The following is a 13,780-nucleotide window of genomic DNA, read 5'->3' as shown; positions in this document are numbered from 1 at the left end:
GTTAGCCAAGTGTATCAAGGAATCATATTGGAGTTACACCAGCTTGGAAAGAATATGAGAAATGCAATACTGTAGTAGCAAACAAAAGAGAGGGTAAACTTTATTGTTTGACTGGAAGGACCTATCGAGTGACAGATATATTCATGTTTTCAAAATGGAAATTGCTGATAGCGGCAGAGTTTCACAACTCAATAAGTGACTCAGTATGCCTGCTCATTATTTGATGGATGGTGGTACGGACAATAACCAATACCTTCAGCACGAATAACCAAAGTAAGTGTTGGTTGGCCACTGGCCCATGTTTTTTACAACACTTATTTATTTGTTGCAAGTGTGGGTCGTGATAATGAGCTGTTCTAAGATCACAGGGGATAAAATAAGGATTTCAAAAGGTGAAAGGGACATCTCCCCCCATCTCCAGTTGAAATCACATCCTTGTCTACAAATGTTTGTACTCAGTAGTACGCTGCGGTCTTAACTCTGCAGCTTTAATGATCAAGTATTAAATAACTGACACACAGCAATGGGGCCACTGCAAGCCTAGTGTAAGTTACCACATGATGAGTTTCAGACGGTATGTGGCCCGATATAATGCCACAGTGAATATGATTCTTCAATAAGCCACACATAAGAAACATTAGATGCGAAGATCAAAAGATAAATGCGACGAAACTATATATATGTAGGTGTGCACGGTGCTTGGGACCTTTTAACAAAGACTTCCAGCTTCAGACAGAGTTATAATAACAGTGTCCCAACTGCGGCCACAGGGCAACACTTAAGTTTCCTCTAACGGGGTTTTATTTTGACACTTGACACCGGAAGTCGCGCAGCTTTATAACGCAGTAGCGGATTGACAGTCTGTAATATTGGGCTCGAAGAAGAAAACCAAAGCGCCGCCAACATTTTCAAGTTAACAAACATTGCCTTATCCGGTATCGTCACCCTCCAACACCGCTCGATGGTAGGTCGTCATGCAAACCACATTAATACTGATAGTTACCTTTGGAAAGCTAACGCTAACCAGGGCGAGGAGCTAGTCATCAGCTAAGGTTAGCTTTCACTCTTATTGTTTTTATTGTGGGTTTACCTTTTTCCTTTTAGTTAGAGCTAGCGATGTAAGACACACGCTGCTTTAAACTAACTAAACACTCATCGTCCCACGTTACGTGTAAATCTTATCATTGTTTGTCATACTCATAGTATTTGCATTATCGTAGTCGCTAAGCTAACACAGTTAAGCTGTCCGTAAGGTGACGCTATCGTGTTCGTTGTGGTTGCCTGACAACGGGGATTTAAAGAGACAGTAACGTTGTGGATTAATCGATATATATATATATATATACAGTTATCAAGGGATATAGGTGATTAGTAGTCATTAAACCAGAGAGGAGGAGCTGATTAAGTATTGGTAAAAACCCCCTGCTGTAGTCTGAGGGGTAATTAGGCAGATTTAATGTTTCTTCTTAACGTCTTTAATTAAAAGTTTTGCAACCTGGAGTCCTATCATCATGTTACTGTTTTTTTTTTTTTTTTTTTAAAATTAAGCTCCCTCTATGCAGTTGTGAAATCGTGGGAATTTATGTGTTCTCAGTTTGGTTGTGTGACTTTGCCAAGAGGAGATGGACGAAGAGCTGGAGAACTTCATCAGGGAGCGGAAGGCGAGAGTGGCTGAGGATAAGGCCAGTTTAGAGCAAGACCCTCCGTACATGGAAATAAAGGTGTGTTTGAATGGTGGTGGTTGAGGTTACTGGTTCAGAGTCAGTTCTGGATAAGTTACTACTTATTATGTTGTTAAATTCTGATGCATATGAATGAATAAGCATCACTTATTCTTCAGTTTCTGGGGACATAAGTGGATGACATCCTATAAAGGACCCTTTAAAATCCTTTTAAGACTTTTCAGTGATCCTTGTCTGTGTGTGTGTGTGTGTGTGTGTGTGTGTGTGTGTGTAATTTTTAATGCAGAACATTACTCTGTTTTTGACAGACAAAGCCCTACAGAGCCTATGGGTCCACTGTTAAGGAGAACATCCCTCCCAAGTCTGTAACACATGGGAAAGGTACACTACCACATTTTCTTCCTTTTATAACTCTTATTTTTTTATGTGTTTTATGTGATAAGGCTGTTCGTAATATGAGCAATGTGTGTCGGGGGGGTAGATGTTCTTTCTTTAAAGTGGAACTTGACTTGTTTTGGCATGAAACTCTTCACCTTGTGTCTCCTATTTAAAAATTGATGACCGTGTTTTGACAGAGGAGAGTTGCAGCGTGGGTCTACCGCTTGGTGTAGAGTATGAGAGGAAGAAACAGAGGCTGCAGCATGAGCTCCGCATGGACTACAGGCGCTACATGGCTCAGGTGACTGTCACAGACGTAGCTGTTTACTCATGTGTTTGGCTGTAGGAGATGACAAGGTCAGTTCAGACATTGTTCTAGTTTTACTAAGGCTAAGGTAGACACCACTTCTCCAGAGATCCACTGAAAACACTGACTGTTAGAGCTGTGTGTGGCGTTCGCAGTCCATTACTAAAATGCACACACACGAGCTGTGATCTGGGGCTGGAGAAGCATTTGTAGACTGAACATGTTGTATTAGACCAACAGTGCTGGTCTCCTTTCAAAGGCCCCTCCAAATGAGGTCATGAGATGCAGCGGCCCTTTGTCATTATTTTAGGACACAGATGGTGTATCCTTTGCAGCTCTCTGTATCCCAAGCAACGTGTACAGTCTGGAAATATCACATGACCAAGTTGTGTTTACCAGGCATTGACTACAAGTGGGAATCGGTTATGGAACTCCACTTGTTCTAGATATGTTAATCACAAAATGTTATGGAAAACAATCTAACATAAGTATATCATAGTTACCATTAACCTGGTATACTGAGTGTACTCAATATCACAAATTGCACTGTAAAATTGGGTATTGTTTACACTAATAATATACAGGTGGGAACATTTGAGGATCCATTCTTTGGGTTGGGGCCCAGCTATTAGCTTCTTTCAGCTTTAGCTTTGTCCTCAGATTAACCCTGGTTTGTGTGTAGGAGTCAAACACAATTTTGGAATGATGAAAGTAATGTTTTATGTTACAGAAAAAACACTTTGCAGAGCCTGGACCATTAATTCACCTTGATAACAGGAGGTCTGTTAAGGTAAATGTCTCTCTTTAATGACTTAATGATTATGTCTTTGCCTGAACATGATAATTCATTTTTTTTTTTTATGAACATTTTCTTTTACTATCATGTTTCCTTGACCAGCACCTGCTTGAAGACCAGGCAGATTTTCTTCCCAAACAGCGACCCGCCTCACGCAGGGATGCAGCCACTCTAACAGAGGACAGCCGGGCGCTGCACAGGCCTTTGCGTCTCGCTGAAGTCAGGACCCTGTACCCTGAGGACGAGGAGCCGTCGTCGGTACTTCCCAGGCATCGTGACAGGCTGGGGAGGCCAGTGGACCAGGAGTCAGAGGAAGAGGAGGAATACTTCAAGGAGCTGGAGCTGATGGAAGGCAGAAGGCACAGACATACAGGGGTTGAAGCCAGTTATGAGAAGAGACGATCCAATAAGACTGATGGCAGGTGAGAGCACATTTTCCATTGTTTGTGTGTATATTAAAAGCATGTTATGAAATTGCATACTTGTTTGTCCTAATCTATCACTTGTCTGTTATCCAGGGAGAATAGGGAGAATCTAGGAGGTGTTGCCGGAGAAGGCAGAAGAAGAGCACTGACCAAAAATGAGGATGCTGAGTTTGCCACTGGCCTCATAATAGGTTAAAGGATGTTTTGCATTTTGCAACTAGACAGTTTGTATCAAAGACTGATGACTGTTTACTTTTCTACAGTTATGGATTACCAAACCTTTTTAATGGCATGACATATTCACAGTACTCAAAATACACTGCTGTTTTTAATTGGAGTCCTATGTTTTCAGGAACAGCCGATACAGAAGATTCCTTACAGAGGAGGAAGGAGCGCTACAGACAGGAGCTGCAGGAGCAGATAGCTGAACAGCACAGGAACAAGAAGCGGTACGTTGTCAGTGCTCCTTGTCTTTTTATGCACAATGTAAGTAATACAAATTTATAAGCAGGTAGATGACATTCAGAGATCCTTGCCTCTCAAAGGCTGAATGCCCCTTATAAGATATGTGCAGCCACCATTCTCACTCCTAATGTGTCTGTCTAGGCCCTTGTGTCTTAAAGTGTTATTGAGCAAACCCTGAACCTCTCACTCGTTGAATACCCTGTGGATGAGAGTCATTAAATGCTTAGTCTGTGTAAAACAACTGTGTATGTGTCCTTGTTGCAGGGAGAAAGATTTGGAGCTGAAAGTTGCTGCAACAGGGGCAAATGATCCTGAGAAACAGGTCAGCCGGCAACAACCAATCCTCAAGGAGATTGTTGATTTATCTTTTAAGGTTATAGTGGGTGGGGTCGTTTTTTTTCTAGCCACATTTATGGAACATACTCTGTGGTGAAAATTTAACTTTTTATCACCAAAAGGTGGAAAATGTATGCAGAAAATATGATGGAACTGGTGTTAAAGGGAGATATCAAAGGGATTTTCAGTATATGCCGTATGCAGTACATTTATTTATCTTTCAATTTTGTCTCTGTCCACAAACCAGCCGGACCGAATCAGGCAGTTTGGACTGTGCAGGAGAAAAGACCACCGGGTCTTGGAGCCTTCAGCAACCGGAGAAAGTGAAACATCATCCAGAAGTCTACCTAATAACGAGAAGATGGGTGTTAGAGACCGAGAGATTCCTCCTCCTGAGCAGCCCCACGTGGCCTTCCAGTCTCCTCTACTGGAGTACAGCTCTGCCCTGGGGGGAGGTGGTCTGTCTCCCAACAGCCAGCCTGTTGCCCCCTCCTTCCCCAGAGCAATGGACACTCCCAGGTAACTTTTAAACTTAAACCTCACCTAAGATATAATCAAGATTTCAGTCTTTGTTGGTTTGGTGACACTTGCAGTCACGGTTCTAACAGCATGTGCAGTTTTAATACTACATAAACCCTCATTATAACCCCTCGTTATAATATAAATAACAAACATCCTCCTGGCTGCTACGCAAGAGATGCTTTGTTTTTCAGAAACTTGACGTGCCTTTGAATAACAACCTTGTTTTATCTGCCTTGCTTTCAAACTGTGCATATAGCTGGAGTTTTGCACCAACCCTGTCTCCAGGTTAATTGAAATAGCTTAAAGTTTGTCTTTACCCGCCACCATTTTCTTGCAATTGTCCAAGCTGTACTGAGCATGTGCAACTCTATGCAGAGATGAGAAGGAAGGAAGATTAGAGACTAAATTAACAGTGGAAAATTAGTGTTTCATGAAAATCTTGAGGATTATAACTTTGAACTCGGTCAATGGCAGTTTTGACAGAAATGAATAATAATCATCATATAATTAACTTTGAACTCAAGGTTACTTTATCATAATACATTATGTAGAACACCTAAATCTTCAGATATAGCCAGAAAAATAGGACCTTTTTTGTTCAAATTGGACATTTTCATTGATTATTTGATATTATTTGTATCTCCAGAATCCCCTTATTCCATCCTCATCCTCCTCCTACTCTCAGTGAGGCCTACAGGAGCCCGTATGGAGAGCCACATCACTACTACAGCACCAGAAACCTGCTTGACCCAAACATGGCCTACTGTAAGCACTTGTCTTCTCTGTTAACATACTGATAGAAGGCTATACAGATGTGCTACATTCAGCAGCATCATCATTTCGTCTTACATTTTTCTGTCCAGATGGTCATTTGCCAGTTGTTGGTGCTGGCCCTCCCATGTCCTACTGGAATGTACCACCGGGGGGAGCTGTGCCCAGCCAGTTCGGTAACCACAGCCCTCACAGCCAGCACAGTGGAAGCAGCTTCCCAGAGCCTCCATTACAGTAAATATCTCCTTCACTTTCTGGCTCTTTGGCTCGGAAAGCACGGCCAATTATTAGCAGCCAGCATCAAAGTGGAAATAAATTGATCTGCTTTACCAGCACACAGGCTTAATCTTGATGGTCCTGTCAACTCAACTCATATATAAATGAAACTGTTTCTTTTGGGAGGGGTATGTGTATGAGCAACTTAACAGAATGGACATGGTACTAGCTTGTGTTCTGAGAATAGCTTTTAATGTCTCATTAAATATGAGAATTGACTAGTTACCATAATGGATAATCTTCTTCTGACAGGCCTAGCAATGCGGCTGCTACTGTGGAGTCACAAGTCAGGGATTTCCCTTCAGAGAGATCCAGATCAGCCAGGGAGAGGATTATGAGCTATAGGGAAGCTCTGAAACAACAGGTAGGTAAAATTTGAATCTGCATTTTTATAATAATAAATAACATGAGCCTTCCTCGCTGCCATCAGCTTCTATTGGAAATATCATTTTCCTCTCAAACAAAAAGAAATCTACAAAGTATATGGATGAAATGACCAATTAGTGCTTTAATGAGATTAAATCCAAACAGTGATTGGCAGGCTGAGACCTCAGGTAGAAGCACAACAAAAGGCTGGATGTGGATTTAACCTAAACTAATTATTGCATAAAAGCACCTTTCTTAAAATACAAGATATTGATCATTTTATGTCTTAGGATACTGGCGAATAAATTCTGAGTGTTATCTGTATTTAAAGTTAATTTAAACGTTGAAAACTTTTGAATGTGATCGTTAAAAGATGGTAAAGGTTTATACATTCACACTGTTGGATACATTCAACACATTGCAGCCTTTATTATAGGCTAATCGCACATCAGTGGCTGTGTATGAACAGTCACCTTGGCTCAGGTTGTGTTTTGTTGGGAACATTGGTAGGGAGTATGCAATCCAGTGGTTGCAGGTAACATTTAACTTTCACTGCATCCTAGTCTGTGATATGTTGGCAGGAAGCTTCCAGGAGAGGGAGCAGCGAGCTTTACAGCAAGGTAAAAATGATATAGTAAGACCCAAAGATATAGTGTAAGTTAAGTTACGTCCTTATATCCTCATTAATTTGTTGATAGTTTGCAGTAGAAATGTTTGAGATCTTCCCCTAGTCAGGTGTTACTTAATACCCTAGTGCCACCTCAAGCCCATCCCAGTCCTTCATCTTGCTCCTCTAGTTGCTCTATGATACTGCAGTTCCAAAAAACGTCCTCTCCACTTCTCCCCATAGCTTGCCATTTGTGCCAGAGTCACACAAAGTTAGAAAGATATACTTTGGTTATTTGACCACACTGACTTATCAAATGACAGTAACAGAATTAAGCTTGACAAAGTACAATTTCTTTCCATATTAGAACACTTGAGAATGTATTATCATGCTAATACCAACACATATGCCTCCTGCTTTTGGACTTTTAGATAAGGAATCCTTTTCTGTATGCAGACATTGTGGTTCCTGAAACTCCAAAAATTAGGATTTAAGGATTTTAATGTAACCTTGAAAACGCTGTAATGTAGATCCAGGAGCAGCAGGAACGGAAGCTCCTGGAGAGGGAGGAGACGGAGCGATACGAGGCCCAGTTGGAGGCTGACATGAAGAACCACCAGCCCTGGGGTCGAGGTGGAGGCGGAGCCCCACTCAGAGATAGCACTGGAAATCTTATTGGTATGAGTGTAGTGTCTTTTTATACATAATACAGTGTCTATTCAAAGGACTTGTTTTGATTCTAACTTACTGTTCCTGTTGCCCAGCTGACCTCAACCAGATGCACAAGCTGAATGAGGAGGCCTACAGCAATCCGGAGCAGTGGCAGAGGAGAGCCACGGCCGCCATGTCGGCCCGCCGGGCAGAGCTCCCTGACCCGAACGAGAGGGTCTCTGGTACTGTAGCAGAGTGCAGTATCCATGACAGTAGTGACAGTCTCTCTGGTACCGTAACCGTCTTTATTCTCAATGTCTTTATCACTGTTTTTGCAATTGGAACATTTCTAGCATCGCAGCCTGCACTAGAACAAAACAGGAAAAAAAGAACACGGGCATTAAATGAGATTATTTTAGTGAAAGCTGGTGAGGAAAATATGTACGGCAACAGGTCTGATGGATGGAGCTTTGAATAGGAAATGTTAAGGGTGATTTTAAAGAGAACAACTAGAAGTAAAAGGTTTGTGCTATATCTTCGGATATAGTCACATCTGTGGATACTGCTCAGTGAGATTTCTCAGTATATTTACAAAAGAGGGTTCTTTGGTTTCTTCATGTTTTCTTCTTTTGTAGGTTTCACCCATGTCCAAACCCCCCAGTTTGCCAGAGGCAATGTGTTTACCAACCAGCCCACCCAACAGCACCTCCAGGAGCAGGACAAGTACAAAGCTTACCTCAAACAGCAGGTACCGCTTTAAACAGCTGGTGGTACTTCTACTGGCTCTGTTTTATAGGCTGTCTTGTCGAGTATCCCTTTAGCTGAATGCTGACCATCCTTAAGACGTTCTGTTTTGTAAAAATGGAGCTAACTGCTACAATAGTGCAAGTCAATTTGAGTTTCCAAGCACAAACCAGAAAGAGGTTTGTTTTGTGCCTTCCAGCCTGCAAGTAAAGGTTGTTTGGGGTTGTGTTATTGGGTTTATGCCGTCTCATTAACCTGGATTTGTTTACAGATTGACGAGAAAATGCGTAAAAAGGCAGAGGAGAGGGAACGGATAAGACTGGAGGAGGAAAAAGAGGAGAAGAGGCTAGCGGAGCAGAGGGCTCTCATCCAGAGGGAGTATGAGGAAGAACAAGAGAGGAAGAAACGAAAGGAAATTGAGGTGAGGAGCTAAAAAAAAACCGAAGTCATGGGCAGGGTTTAATAATGGAGGTTAAAATTCACTCCATCTTCCTCTCCTACCTCTCATCTATCACTGCCTTGCTCTTTTTCCTCTCCGTCTCTCAGCAAAAAGCCAAGAACGAAGAGCTGATTCATCTGGCTGAACAGAGGAAGAAGGAAGCTGAGAGGAAGAAGAATGAAGCAGAAGAGAAGGAGAACGCAGTACTGAGGAGGCAGTATGAGAGGGAGAGGCAGGCTCGGGTGGAGGAGGTCAGTTCACCGACAGCTCCACAACCACTTGGCTGCAAACACCATCACACGCCAATTTAGTGACATTAAAAGTTAAGAGTGTAAAATGAGAAGTTGAGAAGTTTTGAAAGTGTTACCTTATCTTATAATTTATATACATATATAGTTATATTTTGCTTGTGGAAGAGGAAAAGATGTAGGGAACAACATTCTTAAATGGCTGATTGGTTAAGCTGACCAGCCACAGAGCTCTCTTTCTGCCTCCATCATGGCTTCAACATGCTGTATTAACTGAACAGCTGCCGTGAAGGACCGGCTTGAGCCAACAGTGCTGGATATGCTGCAAAAACTACAGGCAGTAGGAAGTAGTTATATTCCTTCTGCTTTGACATTATTTATTGATCGTTTAAAGGGGAAATTAGATTTTCCACCTGTTTATGATGCACGATCAGCCAGTGGCAGCAGTGTTAAAATGTAAAATCATGTGATGAAGTGCTGAACACTTGAAACATTTGATAAATGCATAATAACACACAACAGATGTCAACAACTATAACACCTCCTGTGGGTGTCTTTAAGTCGAGGCTGTTATATTAACAGCTAATGAATGATTATTATAATATATGATTATATTATAATGCCCTTATATCTGCTGACAACTACATTAGTGTGTTGTAGTTACCCAGTAACTTGTTGAAATAAAACATGCAGACAATCTCTTATCGTCTGTATCTACTTATTTAATCTCTGGTCTTCAATTACACTAAAACCCACACAGCGGGCGACAACCATCAAGTTTGACTTAATCGTAGTTTTTGAGACTTTTGTAGTGAATGGATGGCTATATGTTATTAGGTCCGCAGGGAACCGTCACCTCCAATCCCCGCTCTGCAGAAGAAACAGGGGCTACACCAGTACAGCCCCAGGCCCCCCACAGTGGACAGCCAGCGTTCTACTGCCCCCCTGTCTGTGAGTCACACACAAAGACTTGACAAAAACTTTCCGTCTTTGTATTACAGAGGATACTTTCTCATCAACTTCTTCTCTGGATGAATAAAAGATAGCAATATGATCTTCCCTGCCCCCCCGATCGCTCTGTTTTCATCCCTTTTCACTTTTCTATCTGTCTTTCAGGAGCGCTCTTTGTCTGGTCTCCAGTCCCCTCCCGTCCCTGCTCGTAGGAACCAGCTCCGAGCTGCAGGTACTAAACAAGCTAAGCAGTTAAAAATGGCATTTGAGCAAAGCAGTTAAAATTGACTTTCCATTTGCCTGCCACACCCGCACTTAGTGTTTGGCTCAGTCTGCCCGATGGACAGTGTTTAGATGTTTCAACAGGCAGGCCAACTTGTTCCACAGTTCCTGCACCTTAATGGTTCACATCTCTGATATTATCTGGTAGTTGAAGCTTAGTCTACATCTGATAAGTGTTTTCACTACCAATACCAATTCTGAGGGGTTTGTGTGTGTTTTCAGGTGACCAGCATGATGTGTTCAGTGAGCTGTCAGCGTTGCGTCGGCAGCTTCGCAGTGAACAAAAACGCCTGGAGGGTCGTCTGCAGCAGGGCGACTGGGAAGAGTTAGACTCTCCTCTGAGTGACAGGTCAGAGACAGACGGATGCGTCACTCTCACTGTAGTCTTTTAATATTGATCACATAAAGAGAAGCATTTATTTATTGGACATATTTAAATGGTAGAAATAAATAATGTCAATGAAGGGGTACAATAGTTAATCTGACATGGCTGTGAAGGATACATCTGCCAAAAAAGGTCAGGAAACACTGATTTATCTCAACATTTCTGCCCTAATTAATAATGTTAGATCTAAGACCCTGGTCAACCATGATTTGTCCTCTCAGACATTGTGAGTGTAAAGCTTCTGCTGTGCCGTATGAGTGACTGCCAACATCTGTGCGTGTTTTTTTCTTTTATTTGCCCAGACATAGGGAGCGTCCCCCGGTAGACGTGTTTGATATGGCCAGGCTGCGGCTCCAGGCTCCCGTACGAAGGCCAAACTCCAGAAACATGGAGCCCAGAAACCTGCTGCGAATCCACGACTCCCTTCAGCTCAAGTACACAGGTAATGCACAAGTCTTACGGTCTTAACTGTACGCTACTGGAACGTTGTTAGCTGTGACAGGTTTCAGAATCAGGAATACTTTAATAATCCCAGGGGGGATTTGTACGTGTGTTTGTGAGTCAGATGGTGAGTCCAGGCTCGGCTTCAGTGAGGTCCAAAAGCCGGAAGAGGCAAGCAGCAGCAAGAGGAGGTGGGACTACAGGGATCCATATCAGCAGTTCAACAGCCAGAGGTCTACAGTCCAGGATGGTGAGAGCTCTGTGCATGAAGCCCTGTTTATCCGTTTGCAGTAGTTTCAGTTAGAGATTTGTCTTTGAACAGTTTATTTTTGTATCAACACAGTCAAAGTTTCTGATGTGGATGTTGAGGATTAATTGGTCTTGTATATGGCCCTATTTACACCTGATACTGGCATGTGATCTGTATCTGGGTAATGAAATTCCATCCATGGGCCTTTGTAATTCACACCTGCTATTAATAAACCTTCTTCTTATCTTGATTTTGCCCGCATTGTGATCGGATCTCCATATGCAAATGAGTTGGCACGGCTGGTGGGCATCTCAACAGAACATGGGGAGTCACACAACAAGAGATGCAATGCCGTGGAATGGCATCAATCATTTGCTTTAGCTAGCTGGAAGAGGCAGAGTTAGGAGATAGTTTAAGTTTTTTTTTTTTTTTTTTTTGGGGGGGGAGGAGGCGTAGACTGTATGAATGGCATTTAAACATGGCTTATATCTAAACACAATGTGAATCAGATCACCTCCCGATGTGGTCGATGCCAGTTGTAAATGAGGTCTGTGGCTTTTGATATTTCTGGTGTTGTGAAAAAGAAACTAACTTTTGTCATTCTTGTGTTTCAGATTATTTCGACCTGTCCCCGCCACAGCAAAATGATTATCTGGTGAGTTGAAAAGAAGTAACGGTTGGGTTTTAATCAAGCATTGGAGTGCAATTGTGAAATGAATTGTGTTCATGTTGCAGAGGAGTGCGATGGGGGGGTCTGCAAGAGGTTCTTTGCTGGAGTCGGAGAGCGCTTTCATCGGTAAGACCGGCATGATGCAGATAATGTAATAAAGGCTCTCAACTCTTGGAGTTACTGCAGCACTGTTCTCTAAGTTTGTGTAACGGAGATGCCCTGCCTAATTTTTGCTTTTGGTTTTGTGTGTTAAGACCCCCTAGGTGATGCCTTTCCAGTGCCGCGTACCCCAGAGATCGAGAAAACCCCTCAGCTCTCAGCCAGGGAGAGGAGGAGGCTGGCCAAACAGTCACAGCGCCCCCAGGTACTCTGCTTTACACACCACAGCCATCACTATTGTGATGTAGCTTAAACAACAACTTTAATTGTTTTCATGTCCTCAGGATCGAGCCGCTTCCAGCCAGCCCTTTGGCCAACGGGATGACTACACAGGTGAGAGGCGGCAGCAGGAAGAAGAGCCCAGCGGTGAGGAGAGGAGCCGGTACAGGACAGGTCGTCTGATGGCTCTCAGTCGTCGTGGCAACGCAGCCGGTACAACTTCACCCACCTTAGTTACAACTCAATTCTGCTGGTTGTTATATTTTAAGTAATTACTTCAGCTGTGTTGGACGAATGCAGATTTTTCAGGAATTGAAGTAAAGTGTTTTTCATAGACGTCGGAGTTAAAATTGTAACATTAGGGCTTTAATGGGTTTCCAAAGCCCAGGAGTCATTAAATACAGCCAGTATTCAAATAATCATGGAAACTGTTTTTAGTTGGATAAAGAATAACATTGCAGTTTTTTTTTGCTAAAGTATTTCTTTTTGTTTTGTGTCTCTTAACGTTTCACTCTGTCTCCCTGCTCCTCTTCTTCAGGACCTGAGGATGTGTCTGACGAAGACTCCTCCCCTCCCCGATTCTCTCTTCACAATCTTAACCATCAAAGCTCCGTAGAAACTGTCGCCACGGATCCCTGGATGCGACCGGGAACATCCGACACTCTGAAACGTTTGGACCGACCATCAAGAAGGGAGCGGTTGAACACTTAGCACTGCGTCCCCTGAGACTGGGAGCTGCCTTCTTCTGACAGCTAGTCTTAACCCAGGCGCCCCTCTGTCTTTGAATCATGAGATTATGGTTGCTTGTGACTCATGGGTTTTGTGAAGGATGAATACGTCCATATGAATGTCTGAATGATAGTTATGTGTGTATTTGTTAAATCATTGTTTACATCAGAGAACACCAGGGTATTATCGCAGTGAGAACTTGCATGTTCTTGTTTATGTATTTGCTATTTTATTAATGAATAAATTATGTTTTAAATAAATTATATTTTAATTATATATGAACTGTGTGTTTAATTGTTTGCATCCTTCGACAATCAGATGTTTTCCAACACATTGAAAATCAGATTTTTAAGGGGCAGGTCTATAAGCAGATGTGAGACATTTTTATATATACAAAGTGGGATGTAGAAACACCGAGAATAGACTTTACAGTGAAGTATGAGACATCTTGTGTCCAACAGTAAAATGTCTTTTTTAATGAGGCAGAAGGAATATATGTGTTTTTATGGATTTGAATGTGGAAAAGTCATATCAGACACTTATTATTTCAAGCAGACTATATTTATGTGTTAATACATGATTGGCAGTGATCTGTAAGATCTTGCATAGATGTTTTCCAATACATTATATTTCACTCCATCTGCAAAAAGTCGCACACTATACCCACAGTTAAGTCTATGT

The 13,780-nt window shown here is 42.3% G+C and overlaps 1 protein-coding gene across 6 annotated transcripts; it reads left to right on the top strand.

Annotated features, from left to right (window-relative positions):
* Positions 1–827: 827 nt before the first annotated feature.
* LOC127374097 (centrosome and spindle pole associated protein 1) lies at positions 828–13,375 on the top strand. Of its 6 annotated transcripts, none has more exons than XM_051419072.1 (29): positions 828–964; positions 1,595–1,721; positions 1,991–2,063; positions 2,258–2,361; positions 3,098–3,157; positions 3,266–3,585; positions 3,682–3,779; positions 3,941–4,037; positions 4,318–4,375; positions 4,637–4,908; positions 5,558–5,676; positions 5,775–5,916; positions 6,211–6,322; positions 6,906–6,944; positions 7,462–7,609; positions 7,696–7,872; positions 8,218–8,330; positions 8,598–8,747; positions 8,873–9,016; positions 9,851–9,964; positions 10,130–10,196; positions 10,469–10,595; positions 10,934–11,073; positions 11,197–11,322; positions 11,937–11,977; positions 12,058–12,118; positions 12,247–12,356; positions 12,436–12,583; positions 12,909–13,375. In XM_051419072.1, the coding sequence occupies exons 2-29, from the start codon at positions 1,623–1,625 to the stop codon at positions 13,079–13,081; spliced, it is 3,432 nt and encodes a 1,143-aa protein (XP_051275032.1). In that variant the 5' UTR covers positions 828–964; positions 1,595–1,622; the 3' UTR covers positions 13,082–13,375. The 6 variants fall into 6 exon arrangements, with proteins under 6 accessions (XP_051275032.1, XP_051275035.1, XP_051275031.1 ...); XM_051419075.1 differs by having other exon boundaries at positions 855–964; positions 1,549–1,721; positions 7,696–7,824; XM_051419071.1 differs by having other exon boundaries at positions 855–964; positions 1,549–1,721.
* The last annotated feature ends 405 nt before the right edge of the window (positions 13,376–13,780 follow it).

The sequence above is a fragment of the Dicentrarchus labrax genome, unplaced genomic scaffold, assembly GCF_905237075.1.
Source record: "Dicentrarchus labrax unplaced genomic scaffold, dlabrax2021, whole genome shotgun sequence".
NCBI classification, from domain to species: Eukaryota; Metazoa; Chordata; class Actinopteri; family Moronidae; genus Dicentrarchus; species Dicentrarchus labrax.
Note: the sequence above shows the minus strand (reverse complement) of the source record. Positions and strands in the feature narration are given on the sequence as shown.

What these genes read in the sequence shown, in the direction of transcription:
- LOC127374097 (XM_051419072.1), top strand. Translation starts at nt 1,623, where the DNA reads ATGGACGAAGAGCTGGAGAACTTCATCAGGGAGCGGAAGGCGAGAGTG. An exon ending in GCAGCGAGCTTTACAGCAAG is followed by an intron (nt 6,945 to 7,461) that starts GTAAAAATGATA and finishes GCTGTAATGTAG; the next exon opens with ATCCAGGAGCAGCAGGAACG. An exon ending in CACAGCAAAATGATTATCTG is followed by an intron (nt 11,978 to 12,057) that starts GTGAGTTGAAAA and finishes TTCATGTTGCAG; the next exon opens with AGGAGTGCGATGGGGGGGTC.